At 36.7% G+C, this 23,188-nt stretch overlaps 1 protein-coding gene across 6 annotated transcripts in view; it reads right to left on the bottom strand.

Moving 5' to 3' along the window:
* Positions 1–8,420: 8,420 nt before the first annotated feature.
* The window catches only part of CHRM3 (cholinergic receptor muscarinic 3), a 275,139-nt gene continuing 260,371 nt past the window's right edge, over positions 8,421–23,188 (bottom strand). For all 6 annotated transcript variants that reach the window (XM_027684546.1, XM_027684549.1, XM_027684555.1 and 3 more), the window contains one exon: positions 8,421–12,084. In XM_027684546.1, coding sequence (XP_027540347.1) covers positions 10,263–12,084 — 1,822 coding nt within the window. In that variant the 3' untranslated portion in view covers positions 8,421–10,262. The remainder of the gene's footprint in view (positions 12,085–23,188) is intronic.

The raw sequence follows: 23,188 nt of genomic DNA on the forward strand, positions 1-23,188 counted from the left end.
AATTAATAGCAGCCAAAGAATATTGTAGGATATGGATGGGGTCAAAATTTCCTTCTACAAATCTGCATCTAAAGAGAATCCTCCCACGCTGAAGGGAACAACAGTTTCCTCAAAGGACCTCATCTACACGATGAAGACTTCAAAACACTTTCTCTAGATTGTTTACCCACTTGCAACTTCTAATCTCAAATCACTATAATCAAAACAATTACACTTTTCTTAATTGCTTGTTCTGTGTTCTGCCCCTGTTTTGTGTTCAGAGAGGAAAAAAGAACATGGAAATATATCTCAAAAGTTCAAGCAACCTCTAGTGGTTATGTAAACCTTACCTCACCAACTGCTTGGCACACAGTGTATTACTGTACAATCAGATATGTCTTTTATATCCCATAATTTACTTTTTATCTTAACTAGCAAGCCACTCTATGAGCAGCAACTAAAGAAATGAGTTTATCAGCTTATATTAACGCAATTGTTATCAGGGGTATACAGGGTAAAAGTCATTTGTAGATTACAGTAATATATTTGCAAGGAAATTTCCACACGGGAAGGTGCCACCTGATTAGCTTTATGTGGGGAATTTAAAAAAAAAAAAAAAGATGTTAAAGCATCTTGGCAGGAGAAAATCTCTTAGGAGCACAATGTTCCACTGTGATAGTTCAGTGGGAGCCAAGTTTTGACAGCACATTTTGGGCTGATCCCCATGCAGTAAAAGGAGAAATGTGAGCTCTCTTAGGCCACTTGACCTGGACCATCGCATTCATATTCATTTTGTACCAACACACAGGGCCATCCACCTTCTGCCCTCAGGACTGCAGAGTTGGCAGTCATTCAAGAGGAGAGAACTCAAATGAAAGCATTTGAGTCTCTCTCAGTATATCTTTCCTTACTTTGTTTTTATTAGCTGCAAAAGGGAAGGTTCCTCTAAAACATTGCAAATGAGCAAAATTATTGTTTTCCATCATTATCCACTTCTACTCTTCCAATTACTGTGCTAGTGTTTCAAATCACCATCAGTATGAGCTAGGGGCAATTATTCTTTCTGAGTTTACTGAGACAGAATTTAATTAGTGGAAGGATTGCTGCACAGTAAGGCACTTGTTAGCAAAAAAAAAAGATCAACTTATTCAGTGATTTAAAAAATGGTAATATTTTGTATTGTATCTGAATGGGTGGCTATGACTAGATTAACAGATACCAGACTTTGAGTGAATTCTCAGTTACTGTCTTTTTACACAGCAGAAGGTGAGGGTCTCCTTTCTACTGTTTCCTGTTATTTTATAAGTTTACAATACATTCAGCTCCACTGGTTTGGCTGAAGAAAATCAGCATTTGATAAGGAGTAAAATTACAAATTCCTTTTTATGAAAGCAATTTCTGAGCTGCTTAATTACTGCATGTAATTTCCTCATATATGGCAAAATCAGGAAGGAACAGGCAAATGTCAATTTATATAAAATATGTTCAGATATTTTCTCTGGGACTTGTTTTGCTCCATAATCAGAAGAACAGAAAACTTTCAAGTAATAGGATAAGAAAAATATATCAGGAAACACATAAAATATGTTCATCAGATTCCTGCAATGTTATCTCTATTTCTATCACAAAAATACCCGCTATCTCCAATTAGAAGCAGGAAGCTTATGAGTTTTTCGTGTAACAACTAGACTGGTGTGGTCCACACCCTTCCTGCTGCAGGGTGGCAGGGGGAGGAACCCAGTTCCAGCTTTCTGCTAGGCAGAAGTCCCACGAATGCTGGCCAGCTTTGAGGCAGGAAGAATTGGGGTAGGAAGCAACTGGGTAAGGGGACACCTCTAGAAAACCAGGGATAATTCATATAAAAAAATTACAACTCCTTCACTGACATCTTCTAACATCTACAGCTTACAACTACAAAATTTCACATTGTATTTAGCATTTTCTTACTTCTTTCAGAAAGCAATGAATGGTAAATCCAGCTTTTTTGCACTTTTGTGCACTTAGTACATGGACTTCAATGATCCTTCCCTACGCAGCTTGCTTCTGAGAGCAGCTGCCAATTTTTAGTCTTTATATTTTACCTCTAATGATGGATTCTGTGTCAGTCAATATGCACTGCACAGACTAAAAACCAAACCAAACCAACCCAACCCCAAAAATGGTACTCGTGCATATTAGTTTAAGTTTCTCTTGCATTTTTCATAGAATCATGGAATCATAGAATCATAGAATAGGTAGGGTTGGAAGAGACCTCCAAGATCATCAAGTCCAACCCCTGATCCAACTCCAATTACTATATCATGGCACTAAGGGCCACGTCCAATCTCTTTTTAAAAACCTCCAGGGATGGTGAATCCACCACCTCTCTGGGTAGGCCATTCCAATGCCTGATAGTTCCTGTCTCACGGTAGGGGAAATAAGCAGCTACGTAATGTAGCTGCAATATTTTGAAAACAAGTCTGAAAGGACCTTCCAGCATATTCAGTGAAGTGCATGGGCAGAGCAGGAGATAAATCCTGTTCTACCTTTTACACAGACAATTTTTTTCAGATTAGCCTATGGTCAAGAAATCACACTTATTTTGAATAAAGAAACCAAATATTTACTCAGGTATACTTCTACAGCCTGAAAAGTGGAAAGTTTTTATCCTAATACCACTTGTAAACTAAACATTGTTAATGGAGATATGAGGCAAGCAAATGGAATGTATTTCCGCATGAGAAAAATTCACACCACTGGAGGAGAAAAGCTGCTTAACTCCAGCTATATTTGATTTCATATAATTTTGCAGGTGCTAAGAAATGGCATACTTCTATATTGATGGCAGAGGGTATTCGACAGGTATGTGCAAAAGGTATATTCAGTAGAAGGGGACTGAATCTAAATGAAAGAAAAATAAGGAGTGGAGAAAAGTACGGAGCATCAGGAAATACTGCACAGGTCCATTTCTTGTGCTGTATCTGCACAAGGCAGAGTGCAGCACTGTGCAGGATTCAAAGTAAATTGGCTTGTATCTTTTGCCCTCATGGTGTTAATTAGTCTGTGACACAATGATAATAATTCTTAATGTGGGCACATTAAGCACAAATTAATGAAGGCTATTTGGCCATTTCTTCATCCCTTTGGCATATCTAAACTAAGTAGTATTTGAGAAGTGACTACAGTGTCTTTATTACCCAAAGATTTCAATACAGAATAAAATAGGTTCAAGAAGACTGGATCTTTTGAAGCCACATAATGGATCAGATTTCTTGTCTTGAGACTTTATTTCCTCGATAGTGTAAAATTTTTGAGATCTTTTGAGTATTGTAGGTAAGTTAAATATGCCTCTATGAATGATTTGAAAAATAAATATAAGTTCTCTCTGTACAATAATGTCCTGTGTTTTCTGATTGTTAATTATGGTCGAGTGATGATTACTAGAGCATTTCCGGAGTCCTTTCATTCCAGTGACTGCACTAAATAACTTTTGTCCAGGAGAGAGTTAGTATCTCCCTTCAAATTCCTGAAAAATGCATATGCACCCAGACAAACAAGCCATGCTTACATATTAATGCCTAGTTATTTAGTCCTAGACTGCTATAATAAGGATATTTTCACAGAGGCCCGAGTGGGTTGTCAGGCTGCTCTGCCAACAGTGTAGCTGATGGTGACGTGTGCTTTTGGCTTACAGAATCATTCATACTCTGAACTTTTTTAGGCACAGTTTACATGTGTTTATTCACCCTTATGCAAGGAGGATGTTCACATCTATAAAACCTTTAAATGTCTTGCGTTTTTTTCCACACTTTTTGCCAAGTTACATAAATTGTATAGCTTCACTAGCTTGGAAAAAGAAGTTAGCTATCCTCACCACAGTTGGGCTAAATGGTTTTATCACCATTTTCGGAAGGCCTTCCTTTAAGCCAGCATCACACATCCCAGTTGAATTCAGTCAAGGTTTTATTGTTTACAAAAACAGAAAGAGGTGAATCTAGATATACTGTGTATTTCTTAGACCTATTAGGCAAATAAGGTTTTTAAAGCTTTCAAATTCCACCTGTGAGACTGGCACACGAAAAGTATTATTCCATGCAACGGAAAGGGCAGAGCAATAGGATAGGGTGAGGGAGGATGGCAACTTTATTTCTCTCATTTTTAATGGGAGGAGTGCTCTTCTTACCTTAAAGAATTTGCAGTGGCGACATGCTTTATATGTTTGTGACATTTGCCTCAAACTGTTTTCATAGTGACTGGTTTTCTCTTCCCAAGCTGAGACACTGACAGTGATGTTCACATGAACATAGGAGTTTCTCTTATGTGAACCTAGATAGAATCTACTTTAAGAGGCCTTTATTTTCCTATATGGTAAAAGTAGGGTGATTTTTTTAAAACTAACAGAGTTAAACCTAGTGAAGCATTGATGCAGTAGTGAGCTACTGCATCAATGTTTTCACTAAGTGAAATCTGGTCATGCATTTCTAAATTTTGGGTAATGTCTGAGGAGCCAGCACAATACACTGAAAACACCACATCCAGAAATAAAGAAAATGCAATTGTAAAAATATGCACTAAGGAAGGATGTGGAAACTTTTCTCGCACATAAGCAGAGCAGACTAAAACACAGTTTCACTGTCCAGTTACAACTGATGAGGCATCATAGGCAGTGTTTACCACTGCTGACAACTTCAGCATAAGTTTGTATATACATACGTATACATTGCTTTAGATGCGCGTGCGTCTCTCTGTAGGTACATGCACAGTACAGTCATACATATGTTATCCTTCTGAGATATATGTAGTGCATAGAGATGTATAGGTACAATATGCATACCACATAATACAAGTTGGAATAGGTCATGAGATAAGTAACACTTATCTTAATGTTTTCCCATGTTACTCTTTCCATTTTTCAATCCCTTTCAGGGTTGACTGAAACTCTCCCAAGTCATTTAAATATCCAGAATTAAGAAAAAAATCCTCAAACACAGCTAGGAAGGTATCTGGAAATAACTACAGTGATCTTTCTTGAGAAAAAAAAATTACAACCTGTTATATTTTGCATGCACAGTATGGATTGTGAATGTCCTGAATGCCAGTGTGGCAAATCTAATGACCCTGCCAGTTAAGACTGTGAAAAATTGTCAGTGGTATCAAATACTGTGATGATCAATCTCAGCCAGTTGCAGTGCCACAGTGTACAACATGAAATAAACATAGTGTATAATTCCAAACATTTCTATTCATGCTGAACTTGTTTCCAACAAATAGGATGACTGGATTATCTATACCTTTGCTTTAAAAGTTGAAGTAGAAAAAGTATCAGACATTACAAATTAGCATTTTTCCCAATAACTGTCTGGCAGGTCCTAATAGCAGAAGTAGAAAAGTGTAGAACTTACAAATTATCTATGCCTGATATGAGGAAGAACATCCTAACTAACTAAAGTTTTTAATTCCATGAAAACCTGAATGTCATACATGCTTTAGCTAAGCTTCCAGACAGAAGTGCTTGAGTATCATGGGAGTGCAGTGCATGAGAGAGAAAAGGCAGACATCATTATGAACACCTCAGCTCCACCAGACATCTCTACATATCCCTGGGGCTCACAAGAAGCAATCTACAAATATGTATCACTTTGACCTGCTCCCAGAAGCCAGTGCAGTGGTATTTGCATGGGTAAATACAGAAAAGATAAAAAGAATATATAAAATAGAAAATCACAGAAGCTGGAAGCAAGATGTGAAAAGAGACAGTAGATTTGCAGAGGTCAAAAAATATTCAGAGTTATCACAATGAATATGTACTTTTTTAAAATTTCCAAATGCATTAAAATACATGATGATTCATGAAGTGGGTGAAGTTTAAGCTAGTGGGGGCTTGGCAGAACATCCTTATGGAGAGATCATCACAGGAGTTGCAAAGAAGGTCAGGCTTGGTGAACAGCCAACTTGTGGCAAAGACCATTTTTGCCAATAAGGACCTGGAATATGTGAGTCCTGCTCCGTCTCTTTTTCATGTGTCTTACACATCTTTAGAAAAGAAGCATCAGGTCCCAACATTACAACTGCTGGAATTAGTAAGGTGCCTTCTGATAGTTTAAGAGCACATAACTTTGCATAGGGGGACTGTGAAAGGAAAGAAAGCCTGGTACCAAGAGAAGCTTGTAGAGCGGATTTTAGGAAGACTCTAGGAGCCATTTGTAGGAGAATGAGGGTTTAGAATCTCAAACATAAAACTGAATAGGGATGCATAGTCAGATGGGCAAGGGGCAAGTGAAAAGCAGTTTATAAATAAGTTAGCATGACACAACATGACAATCCCTACCATATATATGGTAGCATGATGATAACTCTATCTTCAAAATTACTGATGCTGCTGATCCGGGAAAAAAAAAGATAAAAATTTCCTTTTCTTTTGATGTTCACACTCTGTAGAGGCAAACCAAGTGTACTTTGGCACCTGTATTCACTAGTGAGATACACAAGGTTGATAATGAACTAAGATTTTCTAGAATATTATTGCAGAAGAAGTAAGGAAATATAATAATCAAGACAGTAAAATAAGAAAGTGAAGTTGTACATAATTGAGAAAGGTCACCAACTGTCTCAGAACATCTGTGTGGGTATCCTTATGAAACTGCCAGAATCCTTTAGAACATTTATTGTTTAGGTTACCCTACTCCGCATGTTTAGATCCTGGAAACTATTCAGGCCTTTCCTATATTTGTTTAGCTTTTGAACAATGCCACACTGATTTTCAGTTTACCTTTGCAGAAAGTGTGTTATGCTGGGGTAGGAAAAAGTGCTTCATGCACCATGAGCCCTGTTCCTGGATCTTTGGATCAGATATTTCCCACTGCCTATACCAGTACAGAAGTAATAAACTTCTATCACAATTTTACATTGAGAAAGCCGAGCAAATATTTTGAAGTGTATTGTTGTCTCTTCAGAGGCTGACAGTGATCGGGGTCTATTCTACAAAGATTTCTCCAGATTACCCAATGGCTCCTGTCTGGCTATCACTTCTGATTTTTTGTTCCTCTTCATATGGAATTTAATCTGGTATTTTTACAATTAATGGGCACTCGTCTCTGAAAATGCAGCTTTCCATGTGAATAGTGTTAATGGGACCGAGCTGTTTGTCTGCCATCAGAGTGATGCTTTCTATTGTGTTTCTGACTTAATTTTCCTCAAAACAGATGAACTATTGCATTATTTGCATTTCTTAAAAGCAATGCAGCGTCAGATTGTACCTTCTGGTCTCGCACTGTTCCTCTGCAAACTATTGTGTGTGCCTGTGTTCATAAATAATATACCCTCTTGTGCATACAGCTAAAATTTTTGTGTGTGCATGGGTTTTAAGCAAACACAGAACATAAAATACAAATTAACTCGATCCTCCACTGTAGTTGTAATACAGCCAAATCCTTAATATTTTATAGTGCATATTCCATTAAATAAATAACTAAATTGATCTATGCTACAATATGTGTATACATACACATTTCATGATGCCTGTAAAAAAATTTTAAAGCCTGTTCACACATCAAAAGACAGGTTTTTTATTTCTCTGTTAAAACAATCCAAGGATTTAACTCTTCCTATTATGTAAACAGTGGTGACAGATGCTTTCAAGGAAGCTTAACTTCAATAAAAATAATAGTTTCCCATTGTAAAATCAATACTAATATACTGTAAATCCCCCTGATGAACTCTGGCTTCCTTACATGCTCTCACATTTTGTGTATTAGGGGCACAGCACTACTCTAGATATCAGAATATAATAATATGGCAATATATATAGATATAGATATATATTTAAATGTTAAAACATTTGTAAGGTCAACTTGAGCAATGAATATATTTCAAATACATGCTTTTTTCTATAAATAAAGGTCATTAATTTTCTTTGCAACACAGGTGCCTTATAAGGCTTTGGTTCTATGTGGCTACCAAACTGATAAAACAATTCTGGTATCTTTAGTTCAAAATGCACTTGTGACTTAGGGATGAAGCTTTAACTTTTTCTGTATTTTATACTAAAACTTGCAGTAGAGTTGCAATATTATTTATGAGATTACCTTAGGGTAAACATTTTAAACAACTCATACAAAAGAAAGATAGTATTTCAAGAGTATTTGTTTTAGTGACAAGAAAGCTAGGTATAGTTTATTCATTTCTCAAGCAGACCTTTATGAATCACTTTAAAAGGACACTACAGCTGAAGACTGAAGAGCAATATTTATCAACATTAAATAAAACATTTGGTGAAATATGTATAAATATTTCTTCATATGAACATAACACAAAATTAAATAGTTCAGATACACAGACACCATTTAATATATTTCCACTGTTGTCAAAATCATCTGTAAACACCATCTCACACTGAATAGAAAAGCAGCTTTAACATCAGTTCTGTGTTCACAACACTGATGCCCCTTTGTAAAATAAGATACTTGTTTTATTTTCAGCAAAATAAGAGTCTAAGCAATAAAAAAAGTTTTGGTCAGTTCAAAGGAGAATACAAAATAATCTTTCAACATGTAACTAAATCAGATTTAGAGCAACAGTTCAAAGTACAATCCTTTCCCCAGGGGACCTCTGACTTTTATATGTGACTTTTTATGTGGTGCAGACCACATCACAAATACCAGGAATTACTGGTTATGTCTAAGCTATAAATATTAAAGCCCTTTTAAAATTGTCTTTATCAAAAATTGCCAGGTTAGAAATTGGCAATATCACATTTTTCGCAACACCGAATAACCTAGCGTCAAAAGGATTTAGATGCGCTTCTCCTGATGATTTTAAAACAGGTTCTGGAAAAGAAACACTTTTTAGTGAGCATCCTTCATGTGCAAATATAAAGCATTTCTTTTAAACAAATCTTTTGCATCTGAAGATCAGCTGGGCAGACAGTGCAAGCAGGGGGGCTCCACCAAGTTTTGTCAGAAAATTAAAACTTGAACTTTTATTGGAAGCTGTAGAGATACTGCACATTAGATCAGAGCTGGCTCCGAGAATCGTGGTGCATCCACACGGTGCAACTCAGGACGAGGTGTTGCAGCACCCGTGTGTGCCACAACAGCAGTGCAGACCCCCCAGGATAACATGGGGGTTCTGCTGGTGATTGTGCCTGCCTGGCTCCTGAGCAGCTCCCTTTGAGCATCAGTACTGTGCAGCCCTGATCTGGGGTTCCATCATCCTACGCCCTACAAAGATAGCTTCATACTTTTTCCCGAATGTAGCTCTCAGTTCCTTTCACCTTTCTATCTTTTAAAGAGGTGTGATCACATTCCGGAGAGACACTATGCTCAAGATTAAGGTTTTACTGGGCATCTACCCCATTATAAAATTCTGTAGACTGTTAGGCTCACAGGCTCTGCTTTGGTTCTCTCTTTTTGAAATGTGGACATCATGTTTTGGTTCCAGAGATAAACTTGAGTTTTGGGTGGCAAACAAAGAACTATATACATATAACATGATTTTCTGACTCCCTTTTAAAATTTCAATCACATGAAATCATGATGAGGGGTCCTGTAAAACCTAGGACATTAGGTCACCTCTTTCCCAGTATGTGTGTATTTTACAGGTGTGAATGTATGTTATGCATACATACACTCTCACACACACACACATATAACATGAGCTGCACACATAGATACTTGGAAATCAGGAATCAGGAGGACAATTGACAATATACCAGAAGAGAAGTAGACAGGAAACTCTACCTGGACAACAAGAAGCAATTTTTCAACTTATACAGTCTCTCAAATAATTTCATAATCCTATTTCACAAGCTTGCTACCTCTCTATGTAACTTGAATAGAAAGATGTTGGATTCCTTGGAAACAGAAGAGTTGGGCTAGCTATATGTGCTTACCTGAGATCTCAGAGTTGATTATGATCAAAGAGCTGGGCAGATAAGTAATGGGTTTATAAATGCTATACAGCTTCTTGCAAATTTGTAGGAAAACGATATTAAATATTTCATTCCTTAGTAAAAACACTGAAGTTTGTTAGTTTTTGCTGAATGCAGACTTGATTTTTATATTAAACTGGATTTATTGAACGGATAAATAAGTCTGGCAGCTGCTTTCATGACTTGATATTTAAATCATAGAATCAGCACCCTGGAACCACCCTCCCACCCCAACACATCCCATCATATTCCTTACTATCCTGTGTCCCATCCTGCCCTGTCCCGTGCCATCCTGTCCCATCCTATCCCATTCCATCCTGTCCTATCCCATCTCATCCCTGTTTCATTGGTTTTTTATTGTTTAAAAAATACTATACTATGAAGCCTCCCTAGGGATCCGCTTATGAAAAATGACAGACTGCCTTTGCTGATACTGCTGTTTGCGTTGTTTTCGTTTGTCACACTGGCACAGCAGCAGCATCTTGAAGGTGTTTCTGAATGTTTTGTTACACAGTGCATAGCACATGGGGTTCACCGTGCTATTGATGTAGCAAAGCCAATACCCCAGGTTCCAGAAAGTTTTGGGGATACAGTGGCAAAAGGTGTTTGCCAGAACCATGATGTTATATGGGGTCCAGGTAATGATGAAGGCAAACAAAATGGCACTGAGTGTCTGCGCCGCTTTCTTTTCTTTGATAAGTGACATTCGTTTTCGCTTTGTGATCTGACTTCTGGTCTTCAAGGCAAACTTTTTTGCCAGTGTTGCTTCCTTAAAGGATAAGGGCAAGGTTGCAGATGTCTTGGTCACTGATGAGATGCCATCAGAAGCTGCAGTTGTCTCTTCTGACTCTGGCTCAACTGGAATCTTAGAAAAGCTCTTTTGGAAATTTCCACCATCCTGAACACTTTTGGGAGGGTGCAATTTTTTCGGTTTCTTTTCCTTAGATTCTGTGTGGGATTTCTGCAGTTCATCCCCTGACTCATGCAGATCTTCCGAAGAGGGTAGTTTCGTGGAATTGAGGATAGCACTGTGACCAGGAAGCTTCAGCACGATTGAATAGATGGCTCTGGTCTCTGCAGCAATGTCTTCTTCATCAGAGGAAGCTGAATTTTCAAGGGAGGCAGCAGCATCATTGTTGTTCCAGCTGTCACTGCTGCTATGCTCTTGATCCCCCTGGTCGTTGTTGGGTTCCCAGCTCTTCATTGTGAGCCAGAAATGGCAGCGTCCATATTTCTTTCGAGTGGAGCGTTTCATGCTCTGCCGTTGCAGCTCGTAGCTGCTGCAGCTCCGGGAGCTGCCTGTCTGGCGTACAAAGCGTTCTGCCTCTGCTTCACTGCCCGAAGCCTGTAGCCCTGCTAACTCTTTGGTGCGTTTCTCCGTCTCCTTGTAGATCCTCCAATACAAAATACTCATAATGGTGACTGGCAAATAAAAGGCAGCTATGGCAGTGCCAAAAGTGATGACAGGTTCAGTTAGAAACTGGATGAAACATTCATCAGGAGGTACAGTCCTCTCCCCAACAAAATACTGCCAAAATAAGATGGCAGGGGCCCAAAGAACAAAAGAGACTATCCATGCTAAACCAATCATCACCCCAGCCCTTTTGGTTGTTCGTTTGGCTCTGTATGTTAGTGGCCTAGTGATGGAAAAATACCTGTCAAAACTTATAACAAGGAGATTCATGACAGAGGCATTACTGGCGACATAGTCAATGGAGAGCCAAAGATCACAGGCTAAGCTTCCCAAAGCCCAGTGGTCCATGATGATGTATGTTGTATAAAGATTCATGGAAAGAACACCGATGATCAAATCTGCACAAGCAAGGCTCAACAAGAAGTAGTTGTTGACCGTTTTCAGTTGTTTGTTAACCTTAAATGCAACAATCACTAAGATGTTTCCTATGATGGTCACCAGGGCAAGGATCCCTGTGAGGAAAGCAATCAAAACTACTTGCCAGACAGTGTGTCCACCCAGAGGGTCTTTGCTTGTGGCATTTAGGGTCATGTTTGTTGATTCCACAGTGGAGAAGGTAAAACTCTCTGTGGTCTGAGGGAAATCATAGCTGCCAATGAGTGATGCTGCTTCCTCAAGGAGTCCTGGTCTGTGCGAATCTCTCTTCCAGAAGGAGCTCACATTTGAAAACAGGGGTGAGGCTGAACTGTTATTTTGCATGATCATTGTGGCTCTCTGACATAGTCTGCAGTGGAGAAAAATCAAACAAAAATTAAGTGAACAAGTGAAGATGGTAAATAGATAATCGTCCTCATACTCATACATAAAATCACTTCAGCACTCTGAAAGGTGTCTTTAAAAGCCAAGCTGCCTGTCAGACATTCCAAGCCAAATATGTATGTGGTAGTACTCTGCTTTCTGTTGGTGATTAATCTGAGCTCTTTGTATTAATCACACTGTGATTCTTTACATATATTCAGTCACAGAAGAACTAAAATCCCAGGAGAATTTGAACCCACAGTAGTATTAAAATGTCCTCTAACTCTTAATTAAAACACGCCCTGATGGATTTGCCCTGAACTCAACATCTCAACAATCCCTATCCTGGAGCTAAATTCTAAACACATGCAGCCACAAATCCTCCAAGTTCCAATCAATGCTGGCCCCTAGTGCTATCCTGGCACTAGCAAAGGACAGACCCAACCTCTGCTAGCCTCAGCTATAGCTAATTGCAAACAAAATTATTGTTCTGCCTTACCTTAAACTATAGAGATGCAAGCCAGCATCACTTCACTATGTCAAGCTATTCTAACCTGTGGGGCTGCAAAGCCCTTTTCATTTTCATCTACATTTCAGCTACCTGATAAAGGTACTAAAACTTCTCAGTAGCACTTTTTGCACATCACACTATTCATTTTTCATGTACATTTTTATACTTAGACTAAGGATTTTGTACATCTAATGACTTCAAAATGTCTTTGGGGAAACGTGGTGAAAGTTCCTTTGAAACTACGGTCTCTAGAGTAAGGAAAAAATGTTTGGCAGATGTATGTCAAAGGAATCATTAAACACTTTAGGAAAAGAGGAAAAAAAATCAAAGGGATAATTAAGCCTTAATCCTTTTCCCAGAGTACTATAATAAAATGAAGACATGCTCAGAATAGGAATTTGCATTTCTCTTATTTCATTAGCTTCTGTGGTCAGCTGACTAGATTCATAGTAATTAATCAATTACATCAAGAAGCAAGAATTCTGATGAAAAAGTCCATCATTGACCATAAATGTTGAACTGAATATGCTGTCAATGTTTGTTTGTTTTCTAAATGTGAGTCCTTCCAGAGTCAATACATTACGGCATGAGATAATAATGAGTATCACAATACACTGGTGTTACTTTTGTTGTTGTTGTTTGTTTTTTTAATCAATTTCTAAATTCTAAATTCTCTTTTCCCTTGAACTGTACTTGGTTTTGTTACCAAGCCATGAGATTCTATGTGATTTTAAATGGAGCAGTTTCATTAACATATCTAGTAAACAGACCGACAGTTCCTTCCCCTCGCTCATGCACAGTAACACAAACCCCACACCTATTTTGAAATCTAGCAAAAATGAGATATTAATGTTTCTCTTTATTAATAGGAATACAAGGTTACAAAGATGATGCCTTATTTTAATCTAATTCAATCCACTTTTAATGCATTCATCGTTGTATCACACAGAATATGAACATAATGTGTAAATATTGCTCTGGTAAATCACACAGTTAAATTTTAAGTCTTTTCCTGAAAGAAAGATTGAAAAATTGGAGCAGCTCTTCTTCTAAAAAGAAAAATGGTAAGATTTTTATAAACTGTAAATTAACATTGATAACTTTGATTTTCTTGAAATCTAAGGACACTGAAACTAAAACTATCTTTTATCAAAAAACTTTGGCATTCCAAGTTTTCTTTTTTTTGCAAAGTTTATAGGAAATTAATTTTTGCACAGTTTTGCATGAAAGTTCAGGCAAAAAAAAGACATTCTGAAAATTTGTCGAGCTGCTTCTCTAAATTGTTCAATATTTTATATCATTTTAATTGTTCCTTCCCCATCTCCAGGATGAAGGACCACCGCCTCCCTAAGATCCTGCTTTATGGTGAACTTGCCACCGGCTGCCGCAAGAGAGGAACCCCGAAGAAAAGATACAAGGATTCCCTGAAACAACATCTCAGCCTTGGCCATATTGACCACCATAACTGGTCTACTCTGGCCTCCAATCGGGAGGCCTGGAGACACACCATCTATAACGCTGCTGATGCTTTTGAGAAAGCACGCAGGATCACTCTTGAGGAGAAAAGACAATGCAGAAAGAATCGAGCCTTGCAGAATATACCACCTAAGGAGTCTTTCTGCTGTGCCTGTTGCAACCGGACATGCCTGTCTCGTATTGGCCTTTTTAGCCATTAACGCGCTTGCAACAAACGTGGGTAGAGCCCTTCCCAAATTTTCATTCGCAAAGCCTAGCCATGATGATGATGATGATGATGAATTGTTCCTTCCCCAAGAAAATCTAAATGAACTTTTCTGACACAATTTCACCACGTCCTTGCCATCTATTAGAGAATCTCTGGGACAGACCATGTTTCTTTTTTTTCTTTCTCAAAATATAATACTTCTGACTATGGAGCTGCTGTAGGGCAGGTCACCAAGCATACAGCAACCATCATGCTGTTTCAAAGAATATGAAGAAGTCAAATCTGCACTGTGTGTGAGAGAGAGAGACTCACCTAAACTACAACAATGAAACAAAAGTCTGCAGAGAGTAATTTTCATAAGGGCAAGCAGAGGTCTAGATGAGAAGCATGCTTTCTTGTTTTGCATTTGTACCCCCTCAAGCTCAATTCCTTGCCTTGGCCAAAGATGACATTCATTTATACATCTTTAAAAATGGAGATCCCACATACTCAAAAACTAAAGATAAAGGCCTCTGGAAACCCAGTGTTCTCCTTTCACAAAGATATTGAAGCAGCATTCAAGTTTGGCTTGCCCCTTCCAATGTGTGGGTGAACAAAACACACAGTTCACTTGTGAACAATCACTTAAGCAATTGTTGACACTGTCCTTGCCAGTTGTTTATGAGCCAAGGTGGTTAGTCATAGTCAGGAAAAAACCTTTAACTCAAACAGGATTGCTGGAAACCATCCTTCTTGCAATGTTTTACTTAGGAAGCAGGCTTTTCTTTCCAGAGCTGTCAGAGAGGATGAGGTCAAAACCAGAATAGTATGAGAGAGATCTCAAATAATGATATTTGCTAAATATATGCCAGAAATGATTAATGTTATAGGGTGCAGACCTTCCTTCACTCACACTAGGGACAGAGAGCAGAGGATGCAAGCCAGAAAGCATCCGCTCTGCAGCCATAAATTTCCAAAACCTTTACAAGGTAACAACCAACATAGTTATGTATTGGTTGAGAAGTCTGATGAGTAAATTTAGATGACTATGATATTCTGCTGCTTTTTCATAAAAAAAAAAAAAAGACAAGCTGGTATCTTCTAACACACAAGAAAGGACCAGAAAGAAGAGATATATCTATCTATATCTAATCTATCTATCTATATCTATATCTATATCTATCTATCTATCTATATCTATATCTAGCTATCTATATCTATCTATCTATATCTATCTATCTATATCTATGTCTATCTATATAATGTATATCTATATCCATAACTATATCTAGATATGCAGAAATATAGATATACATATAAAGGAGATAAAACTTCCACTAGAGGGCATAGAAAAAAACCAATATAGCTTAGAAGTGATGGTAGAAAACAGTATTACTAAGAAATAAAAATAGTTAACAGTTCGGTAGTACTTCCCATTTTCACCGCATAACACAACCACGAACTAATCTGAGTGTTAGCCTTGGAAGTCCAAAACAAATACCACATAAATAATACAAATAACCTTTCAAAATTAATGTGTAAATGCCACACTATCTATCACTAAGTCCACAAAACAATTGTGAATTCTGTTTGATTGTAGACTTTGAAATGGAGTTTCAATGTAAATTAACCAATAAATCCTTTCAGAAATGCCATGTTTCAAAAGACTCATGATGAGGAGGCCTGGCAACACTGTTATTTAGCTGCAGTCTTTCAGGTGCTGAACAAGTGCTGAAACAAACCTTTATTTCTCAGGTCAGTTCTCTCATCCCTGGACTTCAAAGTAACTTCTCCAAGTCACAGTTTCAATGAAAACCTGAACAGTCCTTAGCAGTCCAGTAACTGAGGAAGAGGAGAAACTGAGAACAACCCATCAACTGTCCCCTGCTGCCCAGTGCAGAGTACTGCATCTGGAACTTTTTTAACTCCTTGGGGATTAAAGGGACCCCTAAACTCCCATTGACTGGACTATTTGATAAAATGAGAGTGCTAGCAGGAGTACAGTCTTTTGTTATCCTGTCTCTTCTACAAGTTCCTGTAATTGAACTGTTTAATTCAATAAAAATATATTAACTATATGTTCATCTACAGAGAAAAAAAATATCACTACCACCACCACTGTAACAGGCCAGATCAGCATAAATGGATTTTCTTGACTTTAGGAAGCCAAGGCAAGCTATGTTATCTGTCATTCTCCAAAGCTACCATGCAATTTCTGCTTTCTATATAAGAAGTGCTACAGGGACAGAGAGTGTCCTGGGTTTGACAAGAAAACAGTGGGATCTGCAGTGCAGCCTGCCAGCACCTACCCAGAAAGCCAAACTCAAAGACAGAATGATGTGTGACCAAGTGGGAAAGCAGACACACATACTTTGGTAAAACAAACAGTGCAGCACTGCCTGAGCGAGGCAAACAACCCAAACTGTGAAATGATTATAGGTTTACATACTAGGGTAAGAGTTTACAAATCATTGGTATGATGCACTACATTAGAATTTCAAGCCAGGAAGTAACAAAAGAAACTTCTTTTAGCCCAAGAATATATAATTACCTACCTAAGATTACTACAATGGTATTCCCTGTGGCTTTTAGGTTTTTTGTTCTTGTTTCTGTTTTTTAATAGGATCTTATGAAAGATACCGGCTGGAGAACATCAGACGCAATGTAAACTTCCCAGCATTATTCAGGAAAAGTGTAGGCCCAGTACAGACAATGGCTATACAGACTTTCACACACATCCATCCCAGTGTATCTCTGCTCCCTAGCCCACCAAAGGGAGTGAGATATTAGATATCCTACTAAGACCAATTGGAAGGGAAGGAAAAAGCAGCTACAGAAATGGTCACTAATTTCCATAAGTGGGTATAACCAAGAGTTAAAGCCTGAATATTTTTGATAGTCTAATTTATTGCACATTACTGTAAATAGAAAGTAAAACAGAATGGACAGTGGTAACAGTTCTGTCACACATTTTCAGTGCATTTAATTTCTCTCTGCTTACATTATACTTCAGTGCTTTTGTGAATACTCCACATTTTACAAAACTTTTTCTTTTCCTTAAACTCCCCTATTCACAACAGGGAAGTCTGTTTTTCTTGTTGTCCTTAAAGGGCTCTAAGATGCATTTTCTGTGAAGTCAGACAACACTCTATGGGCTTGGCTATATGTGAGCTCAAAACCAGCAAGCCTTTACGGTTCAAGAATTTCACATCTCATCTGTTTACACAGACAAGAAAATTGCTTGCTTATTTTCCCATTTTCTTTTGCATTGCTATTATATACAAATCAGCCTAAATAGCAGAGAACTCCATGCAGTGATTTATAAAAGTCTTTTCTAACATAGAGAAATCAAACATTCAGAATGCTTAATGCAGTTACCTAAACTAACACATATGCTTTGTTCCAAAACTATTATTCAGTGAAATAAAACTATATATCTGAATTTTAAAGTCTCCCTAAACTTATTTGCAAGATTATATATACCAATTTTTCAAATCACACAGAAGTGTTTTTTTTTTTCAAAATACAATAAAGAATTTTAAAAACTTGTCATGAAAAAAATGAAGATGAAAGCATTCACAGTTTTACATTTATTAAATAGTAGCTCATATCACTTTAGGTTAGCTTAGCACAAGGTGCAAGATTCCATATGAATGTTTATATGATAACAGGAAGCAGAGTGTAATTATCAGTGAACAGGACCTCAGATTTACCATGACTTACTTGCACTGATGATTAAAAACATTACACTAAATATAGTTTTGCATCTTTGCAGAATGAGAATACAGAGCCATAGAAATCAATCTCTTTGCAGAATGAGAATACAGAGCCACAGAAATCAATCCTGACCACCATTGTGCATGTTCACAGTAGATACAAACAGATGACTGATAGTCATACACTTTTATATATATCTTTACATATACACATAAGAATATATACATACAAATGTATGTCAGATATAATGTGACAAGTATGTGTATACATAGCTGCAGATGAAAGTACATGTATATATACATATATGTGTATACACACACGCACACACATATATCTGCAGCTATATATACACATACCTTTGTCACATTATTCCAAATATTGCTATAAGGAAAGACTATATCTTTCACTAATTATCAACTTCATAAAGATAAAGCTCAGTCAAACACATCTCAGTAACACTTCAAGCTCTTCCATTTTGCATCGATAAATATATTTTGTTTATGCTTACTAAAATTACCTAAATTACATTTCAGTGCTTTAAAATCACTTTTGTGATTAATGAATAAAATTTGCTTATTATTTGCTTACTGTGTTGCTGCTGTTAGCGTGAGGTCTAGCATAAGAAAACTAGGAACTCATTTCTAATCATACATATTGTTTTCATTACTTTGAAGAGTGTTTAGAGAGCCTAATGCACAGCATCAGGCTACCCAATCCATCTCCCTTGCAATTGTGCAGCGAGAAGAAGGGAGCATCCCTCCTGACAGGGAGAGAAAGGGGGATGCTACCTGAAGTGTTCCTGCTGGGACACCTAAGGGTGCCATGCTAGGAGTACCTGAGGCTGCCTACCTGACATAGCCAGGAAATTGCTGTCTAAAGCTGGGCCAATGGGAACAGTCTCTTTCATGCCTTAACTTGCCAATTAGCTTTTGCCAAACATCTACCCTCTCCTTCACTTGGACTGAAAGATTTATGTTCATACTGCCCAGATGCACCTGCAACATCCTCTGAGGACTTGTTTGCTTACGCTTTGCTTGCTCTTACAGTATTTGTTCTTCCAAACACCTTACTTCATGTAGCATGAACTCTTCACTGAGGGTTTTTATATTATGATAGAAATGTAACTTTGAATACTAAAGTGTTTTAACGGTCAGTGATTTGAGTGGAAACATCTACTTATTTATATGGACACAAACATAAGAATAAATACTGTGTTACCACTGGACCAGAGAAGAAAAATAAATCTCAGATATGTTGCATCTGTCCAAAAACCCAGATGTGTATTTCTGATCTCTTGCAATTAAGACTTCCATTAAGGATTGAATTTTTTATACAAACTGTATAATTCTCTTGCATAATTTTTTACATATATATAAGATATAACAAATATACATCCTAGTTAAGGATGTAACTATACATCTGCATAGTTAAGAGGACAGAGATTTTCACAGATGTAAGCATTTACTGAATAAGTGTTTCTGTACTATTTATCATTTATATAGTCTTTAGTCTCAGTGACCTAAAACTCATACCATGACTTTTAGTTTCACAATAATCCTTTCTTGAAATTCTTGCTGAAGGAAGGGTACTTTTCTTTCTTGAGCAAGTGCACTTAGCAATCAGTCCAAAGAACACCTAGAGAACAAAGTGAAATCTTCAAAAATCTGAGCTTGGATGTGTTTATGGTTTTCAAATGCATGAAAACCAGAGCAAATCAGGTTAATTTAAGCAAATCTTGCTTAATTAAGATTACACTAAATATTGACTATTAGCTCAAAATTTAAATCTAAGAGGTGTATTTCTATAAAGAGAGGAAACTATTTAAATTTCAGGCAGTTTCTCTTTCAGAGAACTTTATTAGAATTATAGACCATCTGTCTAATTGTTACTGGAGAAAACAGACATGTGGCCTAAAGTAAGCCAGAATTACAAACAAATACTGATAATTTTACTCACTTTGAGCAACCCATTGACTTTTGCAGATCAGGAAGGTTTGGCCAAAGGGTTGGCTTCGACATTGAAGTTAAATATGGTATTAGATTGAGATGAAAGAAAAATATATGCCATTCAGTTACCTTTTTTATTTGTGAGAGGTGCATATTTTTTCCCTTGATTAAAAACTATCCATCTTAGAGACTTCATTTCAATATTTCATTACATATGCAATTTTAACAGAGTATTTATTAATATTTTTTATTTATTATGATGTTGAATCAAAGTAGTGATCTAAATTTTCAGCTATCTCTTTATTAAATACTGTCCATTGACTCCACAGATAATCCTCCCAATGAGATATTTAAAATCACATTAAAAAGTTGATCATGGGAAATAATGGGAACTCTTAGAATTAAACATGTTGTTCTCCCAGATGTTGCTAAATGCCAGAGTAACTTGAACTGACATGGAAAAATACGTGTCTAGATAGAGAGAAAAAAAATTGCAAGCCTTGTAAATAAATTTTTCCTCTTATAAAGAAATGGCATCTTTCTCTAAAAAAAAATCATGTTTGAGCATATTAATATAAAGAAGAACTCATTATCAAGGCTAGATAAAATAAATAAATTTTATTATGTTTTTAATCCACTCCTAATTTTAGTAATACTTTTAGCAATACACTTAAATTCCATATTTAATGTGAATATTAGCCTTTAAGAACCTTTACAAGGAACAACAAACCTCATAAGAAGACCTCTTTACTATCTTTAATGAAACCACTTTAAACAAAGTAATCGATTACGCATTAAAAATAAATAAATTTTTGCTTTTTCTGTTTGTTCACTACAAAATATACCACCAGGGAAAACTGGAAAACAGTACAAATATTTTTCAAGTATCAAAAAGTCCAAGAGCCTGGACACTGAGCTTCAAAGAAGCTCGCCTGACACACTTTTTTCAGTTTTATTTGTCTGCAAGAAGAAAATGAACTGACAATATGTCTGTCAAGCCTTGAAACCAGAAAATTGAAAATACTTTTTTCTGGAAACCCTTTTCATGGAGGGAAAATAAATAGCCCACCAAAAAGAAAAAAAAAAAAGTAAAAACCCCCCCTCAAACCACAGATTTTCTGTCTTTTCAAAAGAGTATGTTTTTTTCCTTTGGACAGTAATTTCATTTTCTGTTAACTTCAAGTTGAATCTTAGTTATTTTCTGACAAACAATACTGAAAAAAGAGGAGCTCCATTTTATTATTTATTTGGGGGGGAAAAAACCCAAACACTTCTATTTACATCAAGGTCTGGCAAAGAGATACTCAAGTCTCCAGTCCAGATATGTTTACCTGGTGTCAGGTCCTGTTATATGAAAGATCGTTAACATGCAGCATTTAAATTTGTTAAACAAAAAGAGTTTAAGGTTCCATAGAGTCTCAGAGAATCTAAACGGTTCTAAAATGCATTATTGCTGACCACTGAATTTTCTACTGTAACTATGACACTGCTACTATAAGAACAGACTAGCTACTATAGCTTTTGTTGATAACGGATAGGGTCACAATTTTACATAAGATGCAACAAAGTGACTTGAACAATGTTAGGAAATGCTCTATTAAGGGAAATTTGTTGTTATTGGCTTTGGTGATTGAAATATTATTGCCATCTATTGTGGCAAAACCAATACTCCCACATTGGACAGATGGTTTACTTAAAAAGCTGAAAGAAAAAAAAATCTGTTGAGAGGTTTCAGCTAGAGGAGGCAAATTACTAAGAAATACCTACTGGTTAATGAAATACGCATAGCTATTTGGACACAAACTATTTATATGGAAAAGGAAATTTTATGAGAGAAACTGTCAGAATGTTATGATTTTAACATAACACACTGCTTATTATTTTTTCTAAATAATGCCTTAAAGCATGCAAACATAATAATGTTTTAAAGCATTTTTGCTTGGTGCCAAGTGAAAATTGTAATAGTTGGTCAGAAAATGACATTTTCAGTGTATTTATTTAATTGTATCACAGAATGGAAATTCCTAACATCTGGGATTTGAGGATATCCTTTCATACTGATAAGCACATGAAATATGCTAGTAATTTACTGAAATGGATTTATTGCCAGGGAGGAAAAGAGATCTGTAAGTGCCCTTTTTATGAATTATATTCCTTTAATACAATTGCAAGCAAAATGCTATGCTATAATTGAAACAGAATATTTTCTATGTCAATGGAGCACCTTGGTAAATAATCAGAGAAAAAGGGAAAATACTTTTTGTTTCAACATGTCACTCGAAATTATTTGTATAAACACCATATTTCATTATTCACTGCTATATTTTAAGTCAATCTTTCCACCTGTTTAAAAGTGCATTTTAACACCCACTAGGTGGCACAATAGTTATTCAAAAGCGAAAATCTGGACTTCACAACAAAATCTTAACCAGCCCCTCATAAAGCCTTTGTCTTAACATGGAAATTACAAAACAAATTATATCTATTCCTTGATATGGACAGTAGCTAAAAGAAATGCATGTCATCCAAGAACTGGTCTGAATCAAACTAGCAGTCAAATTACCGAAAATTATGTTCTCTGCTGTAGTATAACAAATCCTTTTTTTTCTTGGAATAGTTACATCTGCAAGTCCTAGTGGAATTCTGTAAATTAATCAAAATGGCCCATTCCAAACTCCAATCCCCTGTATGCACACTGCCAGGAATTTTTAAAGTCTGGGAAATCAATTGTAGCAGGCACTACTAATGCATGGATTTTAATGTATGCGAGCAATTGTTCTTTAGTGAGATACAGACAAGTAATCAAATAATGCTACAATGCTATGCTCTTTTTTTAGGTTTTGTTTGCAGGGTTTGTGGGTTTCTTTTGCTTGTTTGCTTTTTTGAGTTACAGAGCAAAGACATGCCCATGTAGGCATGTCACTAAATGGATACATGCCCTATGAAAACAGACCTGATAAAGAGGGAGGAGGTGCTAATGAAAACTTTATTTTTAATTATGTACATAAATGCCTTTTTGTAGATGTCATGACAGAGTCCTCTTCCTACTAATATTTCAGTAGGTTTGCTTTCCTACTTGAAATATATCCCAATAGATCCCAAGAATTTAAGTTTTTGAACTACAATTTTAAAAATCAGTACTAGTATCGAGAATACACATTCACAAAGCAATGATTTTATTCACTGTGCAAAATGGGACATGCTCCAGCAATTCAATGCAGTTGCACAGCCAAACACTGATTTCTTTAAGACC

The sequence above is a fragment of the Neopelma chrysocephalum genome, unplaced genomic scaffold (assembly GCF_003984885.1).
Source record: "Neopelma chrysocephalum unplaced genomic scaffold, ASM398488v2 Primary Assembly neopelma1_23, whole genome shotgun sequence".
In the NCBI taxonomy this organism is placed as follows: Eukaryota; Metazoa; Chordata; class Aves; order Passeriformes; family Pipridae; genus Neopelma; species Neopelma chrysocephalum.